The sequence below is a fragment of the Argentina silus genome, assembly GCF_951799395.1.
Source record: "Argentina silus genome assembly, chromosome: 9".
In the NCBI taxonomy this organism is placed as follows: domain Eukaryota; kingdom Metazoa; phylum Chordata; class Actinopteri; order Argentiniformes; family Argentinidae; genus Argentina; species Argentina silus.
Window position 1 is genome coordinate 21,123,921 of NC_139663.1, and position 9,454 is coordinate 21,133,374.

At 47.7% G+C, this 9,454-nt stretch overlaps 1 protein-coding gene across 1 annotated transcript; it reads left to right on the forward strand.

The window, feature by feature from the left end:
• The first annotated feature begins 5,767 nt into the window (after positions 1–5,767).
• On the forward strand, positions 5,768–9,051 carry LOC310809655 (nucleoside diphosphate kinase A 2-like). Its single transcript, XM_083677031.1, has 5 exons — positions 5,768–5,830; positions 7,544–7,673; positions 8,064–8,165; positions 8,304–8,416; positions 8,597–9,051. Exons 2-5 carry the CDS (start codon positions 7,548–7,550, stop codon positions 8,712–8,714), a joined length of 459 nt encoding a protein of 152 aa, XP_083533157.1. The 5' UTR covers positions 5,768–5,830; positions 7,544–7,547; the 3' UTR covers positions 8,715–9,051.
• Positions 9,052–9,454: the final 403 nt, after the last annotated feature.

A 9,454-nucleotide genomic window follows, 5' to 3' on the forward strand; every position in this document is an offset into this window, starting at 1 on the left:
GTGAGATGTGGTTCCATGGCCTGGTCCCCAGCCCCGCTCTCTAGTACTCTTTCAGCCCTGCTGGTGAAGAACCTGTTCAGCCTGAAGGACAGAGGACCTGACCTCTGGGAACAACATGGTGCTAATGCGTGCTAGCCAAGTTAACATTGAGCTAACAATGACTACAGAGTCTGGGAAGGAGCCATCCTCCTCCTCTGTGTCTCTCCTTATTGAGATGATATGAATGAGAGGGAGGTGAGAGACCATGGGAAGGTGTCCCAGTCTGTCAGTTTCTTGTTTCTGCACACCCTCAACTTTCACACAGTGGCTGCAGCAGCCCATGCATTCATGTGTGGAGGGTAGACCCAATGACTGTAAATGAATGGACATGTTGAAGTCTGACGTCACCAGATTAATTTCAATAGTTGTAGCTTTTGATGCCAACAAGTCGTTGTCTCTGTACAATGACAATAAAGTTGAATCTAATCTAATCTAATCTAAAATCCTTTTCCTTGACTATGACAAAGGAATTATGGCTAATGTGAAAACAAATTAAACATTCATGTTTTTAACGATTAATTTAGATGGTCAGCCTAACCCTTGTCAATCCACCACTGCTCCAGATCGTGGTATGAGGTTGAGAAGCAACGTCTGTGAGATGTGAATAACATCAGACGTAGCTATCTAGCAAGGTTTAAATCAAGACTTTTAATTAAATCATGCAAATCTTTATGTTTTGCGCAAAGTATGTTGCCAAGTCATGGAGTTGCTAACTCATCTGAGCCATTTCAAGAGATCAGGTGTTCTGAACTCAAGTTAGCTGGCTAAGTCAAAATATATCTAGCATGTCACACTAACTTACTTGCTTTTGCACTGTACACTGAGTGTGTGTGGTCAAACAAAAGTAGCTATCTGAAATTGCGATTTTGAACAAGATTGAATGTTTATCTGTTTAATAAGGGTTGATATTTAAATTCCATAGTCATCGCTAAAGATGGAGACCTGGAGGCAGAGGAGGAGGTAGCTAGCCTGTAAACCTGGAGGCAGAGGAGGAGGTCGCTAGCCTGTAAACCTGGAGGCAGAGGAGGAGGTCGCTAGCCTGTAAACCTGGAGGCAGAGGAGGAGGTCGCTAGCCTGTAAACCTGGAGGCAGAGGAGGAGGTCGCTAGCCTGTAAACCTGGAGGCAGAGGAGGAGGTCGCTAGCCTGTAAACCTGGAGGCAGAGGAGGAGGTCGCTAGCCTGTAAACCTGGAGGCAGAGGAGGAGGTCGCTAGCCTGTAAACCTGGAGGCAGAGGAGGAGGTCGCTAGCCTGTAAACCTGGAGGCAGAGGAGGAGGTCGCTAGCCTGTAAACCTGGAGGCAGAGGAGGAGGTAGCTAGCCTGTAAACCTGGAGGCAGAGGAGGAGGTCGCTAGCCTGTAAACCTGGAGGCAGAGGAGGAGGTCGCTAGCCTGTAAACCTGGAGGCAGAGGAGGAGGTAGCTAGCCTGTAAACCTGGAGGCAGAGGAGGAGGTCGCTAGCCTGTAAACCTGGAGGCAGAGGAGGAGGTCGCTAGCCTGTAAACCTGGAGGCAGAGGAGGAGGTCGCTAGCTGGCCAGTAGAGTCTGAGGTAAAATAGTTAGCTCACATAGAGGGCTAGCTAGACAGCATCTGTACAACGTAATATAAACAACAATGTGTGTGTAAAAATAACATCAAAAGGATGCAAATGAATATGCCTCTTAAATAGTTTAGACAGTTTGGGTGTAAAGTCATGGTTGTTGCTCATTCTGTAGAACTTAGTAAAAATCTGTGATATTGCCATTCATTGTTTATACATATTATTGTTCATATTACGTTGTACAGATGCTGTCTAGCTAGCCCTCAGACTCTACTGTCTAGCTAGCTAGCTGTCATTATTGCTAGTAGGTAATGTTTATCTTTTTGTAATGTGGGCCCACCCACAACACTTTCACTGAGGTAAAATAGTTTGCTCACATAGAGTGCTAGCTACTAAACTAGACAACGTCTGTACAACGAAATATAAACAATATGTATAAAAAATGAATGGCGACAGCATCAAGGTTATAAATGAATGGGCCTCTTATATATATTATTGTGACATGAGATGGACAGCATTCAAGTGACTTACTTGGGCGCTTTAATTCAACAAACAACACAAAGATAAACATTACCTAGCAATAACGATAGCTAGTTAGCCAGTATAGTCTGAGGTAAAATAGTTAGCTCATAGGATGCTGCCTATGACGGCCACGATGACCTGACCGGCCAGAGGCCCCAGCCGGCTCTCCAGCTCTCCCTCCAGCTCCAGAGCAGACCTGCCAGTCAGGCAGCTGAGGGCCAGCTGTCCCAGGTTGTGGGTCTGGATCCTGGCTGAGAGCAGGTCCAGCAGCTCCCGAGCCATCAGGCTGGTGGTGGTGGAGGTCCCAGGTACCTGGATCTCCTGGTCCTCCCCTCCTACGTTGAGCACCAGCTCAGCCACGCTGGCTTCCAGACGCTGCATCACCAGCTCCACCATCGCCTTCACCAGCCGCGTGTCCGCCGACACCGAGCGCCCCCCCGAAGCCTCCTACGGCTCCCCGGCGCCAGGGTGAGCTCGCCCAGCGACTTGCAGTCACGGGTCTTGACCGCCCCCAGGATGGCGCCCGGGGACAGGTCGAACAGCGACCTGAAAGGGCCTGGATGTGGCGGAAAAGGGACGGATTGTGGTGAGCCGGTCCCCGTGGTCAGAAGGGGAGAGGCGGAGGGGGGAGCCAGGACGTCCCTGAGGGTCATTGTCTCCCTCGGTGTCCAGAGAGTCTGAGGACCTGCAGAGAGACACACACAGTCAGAGGGCAACAACTGACATCACAACTCTTTACTACTGTGGGACTACTTGTTGTGTAATTACTGTGTAACAACTGGGTAATAACTATAAGTAGCCTACAGTGTGACAATTGCTACACTGTACCTAAAGGCCTAACTCTGTGTAGAGTGTTATTACAGTGTTAACAATTAGTAATTACACAACACTTGTTTTGGGGTACTAATTGCTACATTGTACTTAAAGCCCTATATATATTCTATTCTAAGTAAAGTGTTATTACAGTGTTGACAAATGAGTAATTACACAATCTACAGTTCCATTCTATTCCATCAGTGACATGAAAAGACATGAAAAGGTCGTGCCCTGTGGGGTAGGGGAAGGGTGTGGGGACTCTCATGCTGCAGGCAGTCCGGCTGCTGATCCCCCTGCTGGGTCTTCCTCCGCTGAACCGGACCCTCCGGGAGCCCGAAGCCATCTCCTGCCCAGGGGAGGGCCTGGTCCAGGTACTGGTCCAGTTCCAGGTACTGGTCTTGGTCCAGGTCCAGGTACTGGTCTAGACCTGGGTCCAGCACCTTGGAGGTGGTCTCCTTCACCCAGGACACTTGGGTCTGGCACTTTGCTGTGAACTCATGTGGGTCAAGCTTAGAGGTCAGAGGTTAGAGGAGGGCAGAGGGAGTGAGGGTTGAGGAGGAACAACAGTGTTACTACCACACAGTATGACTGTATTAGTGTCTCTAGTCTATTTTACCACCTCGATCCAATGTCAGAGCTGACTCTGAGCCTGACTCACCCTGTCCTGCATGCCCTCCCTCATCAGTCCACTGCCTGTAGGGAGGAGGAGGGGGGGGGGGGGGGGGGGGAGGAGGGAGAGAGGGACATGAACTGTATCAGACTAGGTCAAAACCTAAAACTAACCCGAACCAAACCCTTAACCCAACCCTTAAGCCTAACTCAACCCTATGGGAGAGAGAGAGAGCGAGGGACCTACTCTCTGCTCAGGTCCTCCACAAGGTCTGGGGAGCTCCTCCCACTCAGCACCACGACCAGACTGACCTGGGGGGTCAGGGCCGGGGGGGTCGTGATGATGATGGAGGTCACCTCTTCATCCTGGGGGTCAACAGGAAAGAGTTAGTTATCACATGAGTCTAACACAGGAAGGAGTTAGTTATGACATCAGTCTAAAACAGGAAGGAGTTAGTTATGACATCAGTCTAAAACAGGAAGGAGTTAGTTAGTTCTTAGACAGGGTTGAGATAGCTGATCCTACATCAGTCTCCACCTCCTCTATGCCTAGCTTGCTGTCCTGAGACAGGGCTGGTCCTACATCAGCTTCCAACATCAAAGTTAGGCCGTCCGCACCAGCCTGGCCATCTTCAGATCTGTACAGGAGAGGTAAAGGAGAGTTAACGGAGAGTTAAAGGGAAGTAAAGGAGAGTTATTGGAGAGTTAAAGGGAGGTAAAGGAGAGTTATTGGAGAGTTAAAGGGAGGTAAAGGAGAGTTATTGGAGAGTTAAAGGGGGAAGGGGTGGTTATTAGACTGGTCAATGCTAAGAAGGATCCATTTAGCATCTGCCTTATTCAAACTACTTTAGGTTTAGAGTATTGAAATGGTTAAGTCTAAATGGGATCCTTGGAACGGACATCATTCCCATTGAGATTTTAAAATGTTTAGAGTTTGGGTTTAGGGTTAGACTCGTCCCAAAGATCCCACTTAGCATCTACCCTGTTGAAATGGGGCCCTGTCCAATCCGCCACCATGAAGGAGATGAGGGAAGAGGACTTCATAGTGTGAGTTTTAAAACAGTGCACTTACAAGTAGTGCACAGAGAATAGGGTGTCACGTAGGAGATTTGGCTGTGACTTATGACCAAGCTATGTGTAAATGGTAGATGCTATGTGGGATCCTTGGGATGACTCTACCCTAAACCCTAACCCTCACAGTACCTTCAATGGGGTGAGGTCAGCGTCGGGCCGTCCTGAGCATCCCACTTAGCATTTATCATGTGTAAATGTCTAACTGACACCGCCTACCTGAGTTGCTGTGTGACATCATCAGCCACATCCACAGGTAACTCCTCTGTGTCCAGGTCAGTGATGATGAGGTCATCACTGCTGGCCCCCGACACCTGGAAGACATGTGCTGAATGTCTATTACTCTCATATCTAGAGCATATTACTCCAGTATACCTTGGAGGTCCATTTCTACTATATTTAGCCTTGCAATACATTTGTATATTTTTATTTATTTTTATATTTTAAACTGTAAGAACTAACTGACTGCCTATTGAATCTGAATATCCACATACCTCTAACTCTCTTCTATCCATTTTTAATCAACGGTTACGTCTCTATGAATGTCGAGCACATGTATTACGCAAATGAATCAAATGTTGTCTTACTCATCTTTTTTTTTTACAAACATTGTCAATTATGAGGCGTGATGAATTCACCGCCACGTCACTGGCCGGGCCGCGACAGCAGGTGGCGCCAGAGTCGGACATTCTCTCAGTCAATCTGATAGTAACACAACCACCCTTGTTTTTCAACCACAGTCCTGACATCCAGACTTCATCCAAATAAATATGTACTCAACTCAACTGTCTCATTGAAGTGGCTGTGCGCATCTCTTTGAGAATGCACCCCCCCCCCCCCCCCCTTACCCCAACAAGTATTTGATGCCGTTTTGATTAGTCTTCCCGTATGCACTTGTGATTGTTTATGAATGCAACACTGTTGCAATGCTAATACTGCAGCTGCATGCGCTGTAAAGCCTCAGTGACATGACGGCCCATGACCGTGGAACAGCAGATGGTCAGCTCATTAAGATCAATACACACATCGACCCACTGAATGCACCCTGTCGGGGTGCAGAGAACATGGTGGAATGAAGCGTCAGTCATTTCTTGACCTCATTCAAGCCCCACCCACCCGCCCGGCAGCGGGTATATATACCGGCTCCGGTCCCTCATCTGCGTTGGTGAACTCCCTGCTTTCAACAGTCGTCTCCCTCATCCTCTGCCAAGTCGTCCTAACTCTACTCATCAAAGGTATGTATCCTGAATGGTCGCGATTTGACCGAATACTACTAACTAACAACGTTTCATTTGATGAAAGATCACAGGTGACGCACCACCAGCCGAACATGTACCTATAATATCTTGTGCTGGTCTAATGTTAGCTCTCCTCCAAAGTTGTGGGCGGCGTGCATATATGCAAGTAGTAGAAATTACCGACCTAGCTCTTAAATGACACTTTAAAATGCTTAACCCGTGGTGGGACAATTCAAAGAATTGCATTGCATGAAGGGCTATTAAATGCAGAGTTGGCTAGCTGGTATAGTTGCGATCAATTATGCAATGTTCCGAATTGACAGACAGACAGACAGACGGACAGCGTGGGTGCACTGGTGACAGCTGCGGACCTGTTTGCAAGTGTCATCAATAGTCAATGGCTAAGCCGTAGGCCTAAGGGCTATCTGCCATAAACCAATTATTCGTGCCTTTTTAGTTTCACTCAAAGCCAATCAGTTGGTGGCGAGTACTTTGACGGTTCGTTAATCGTTTTGTTAATCCACTTGGGATCCATTGCGATTAGCAAATCAAGAGTCAGTGAAGGCGAAAGTGACCATGTGGCATCTAACGGTGTCGGTGTCAGTCTGGCAGCGCTCTCGACAATGGAAACAAGTCTATGTATGGTTCAAGTGCATTGTAGCGAAAGCATGCTCTGGCAGCGTCGTAGAAGCCGCTCACTTATTTCCGATTATATAAATAGAGCTTGTACCGTAGATAGCTAATCAGCCGAGGCACAGATCCCGATTGAAACGCGCACCAGTATGGTTCGCCAAGTGTGAAAGTTGTCAGTGTGCCCAATCCTGTCTGCGTGTGACAGGGTGCGCTAGTGTATTGATTGGATGGGATGCGATTCGCTTCGCTCCTGACAGTGCTTAGGGCATCAGTTTTAATCTCCCCTGACCCTAGCCAGTGTCGTCGGTAACCAACGAGATTCAATCCTCACTTTAATCTAAAATTATCACATGGCGTGCATGTGTGCCACCTCGTTAGTGAACGAGGAGTTTAGATTTCAGCAGAAACCCGGATACCACCCCTCTGGTGCGGCCAGCTCTATTCTGGTCGCCCCTCAGATCTGATTGTGCTGTATAGTCAATCTGACTGCTTGTCATGCCATCGACAGCAGGAATGGGCTAGACAGCACAATCGGATCGGGGCCGACCGGGCCAGAATAGCCCATGAACTGGCACCAACTGCGGATTGTGCTAAAACAGCGTCACAGGCATCATGAGTGGAATGGGCATGTGGGGAATATTTTCCGCCGGTCATGTTCCAAAGCGTCAAGGACACATTTCATTGTACTTAGTCGACCACTTGCCCTGCAGTTCAGCTGCTCTGCAGCCGTGACTTTGAGCTGCAGATACCCGTCAACTGTTGGTTGTTGATCAAAGTTTTAAGCTGGTGCTTTATCCACAGCAGAGTAACAGATAAGCAAAATATAACTTATCAAGACCACAATTATCAGATCTGCTCAATCTGCATGACTTTATAAATACCGCAATTTATCTTTTCAATATTAAAATTCACACTCCTTTTTTTTTTTTTTTTTTTTTTTACTGACTCTAACCTTCTCTGCCTTTGGTTGCAGCACCAGTTTCTACTCCTGTATCTAGATGTCTGTGGTTATCTGTGTACATGTTAAACAGATGAGTGTTGTGACTGACCCTCGTCCTCCTTGCCCTGTCGCTGCAGCACCATGGCCAACACTGAACGTACCTTCATTGCCATCAAGCCCGATGGCGTTCAGAGGTGTCTGATCGGTGATATCATCAAGCGCTTCGAGCAGAAGGGCTTCAAGCTCGTCGCCATGAAATTCTTCAAGGTAATGTCACAAATACAACTTCAGTTAGAAAATCGCATCAGACTTAATATTTTATTATTTTTATATATATTTTATACGTATGTGCTGGCAGGAAACCTTTTTCACTCGCTAACTGCCTAAGACCTGGAGTGGCAAGTGTTTTGTGGTATTTACCTAGCAATAATACTTTTGCTACAATACACTTTTTTTTTGTGTGAATAAAGTCGCCCTTGGCACTCTGGAATGTTGACAATTTGGGTGACTTTATTCACCCTCTGCATTAAATTTGAGTTGAGTTAAAAAATCTCATCAGAGTAATAAAAGCCTGATAAAGATTTGTGACTCTTTTGATTAGTTTGCTGTCCTTCTCAGTGCTCTGACCGTTGATTGACCTGGTTGTTTGGTTTTCAGCCAACTGAAGACTTCGCCAAGCAGCACTACATTGGCCTGAAGGACATGCCCTTCTACGCTGGCCTGTGCCAGTTCATATCCTCCGCCCCTGTCGTTGGCATGGTAACCAGACATACAGACACACACACACACACACACCCCCAGTGATTGTTGTCCACACTGGCACAACTCTTCAGCTTATTTTGAGGTTGTGATGATTCTGTTCCTCATACTCCTCTCTCTCTCTCTCTCTCTCTCCAGGTGTGGGAGGGTCTTGGAGCTGTGAAGACCGGCAGAGTGATGCTCGGGGAGACCAACCCAGCCGACTCCAACCCCGGAACCATCCGTGGGGACTTCTGCCTCCAGGTTGGCAGGTGAGTGATGGGAACCAACCGCCACACGCAGGATCTCATTCTAGCAACTGCATTAGGTCCCCCCCCCCCCGGTATGAGGGCTCTACCGCTGCTATGCACACTGAGCAGATGTCCACTTTGGCACATTGTTGCCTCTCTGATGCTCGCCTCTGACTGGTTGCCCCTCTGTCCCTCTCACAGGAACATCATGCACGGCAGTGACTCCTTGGAGAGTGCCAAGGCTGAGATCGCCCTGTGGTTCAAACCTGAGGAGCTGATCACCTGGAAGATGGCCACCGAGGCCTTTATCTACGAGTAGATAACATCACCAACTGGAACTGTTTAACGACCTTCCAACTCCAGCCCACCCCCCCCCCCCCCACCCCCACCCCCCGACCGCCAACCTGCAACCTGCACTCTACTCCAACCCAAGACCCAACCATGATGCATCTCTTTTACTGTGTCCCAATTCTGTACCCTGGTCTCTGACGCGTGCCTATTGTCCACTAGTGGGTCAAGTGCATGCTTGGGGGAGGAGGGTTGTGATTTGTGGTGTGACTGACTGACCTATCCTGAAAGCTGTAGTCCTGGAGAACGTTTGTGTTTGCTTTATGACTGTGGAGCACTTGTCAATAAAAGTTATCATGAATCCCCAATACTTTGTCTGGTTCATCCTGTAGTGCTGGGGTTGGGCAGGGGTACTGTGTGAGCAGCAGTGATATATATATATATATAATGAATAAGATATTGGGATTTGTGACAATAAGTGTCTTACAATAGTATTGGTCCTATGGCCCTCCATCTGTGAGTCTATGAACTGAGGCAATGTGTCCCCAGGCTAGTCCAGGGTTGTTTTACAACTTTTACTTCAGGAGCCAGATTGTTTTAATACTGCTGTGATTCCTGACATGCTCAGCAGTTTATTTTAAGTCCCATGGAGAGTTGAGAAATCGGTTTTACAAGAGTGACCTGTTCCAAAGCCTGCAAGCATGTTCCACATCAACCATAGACAACCATAAAACATGCGTACATACAGCAGACTAAAAGCATTGACAAACA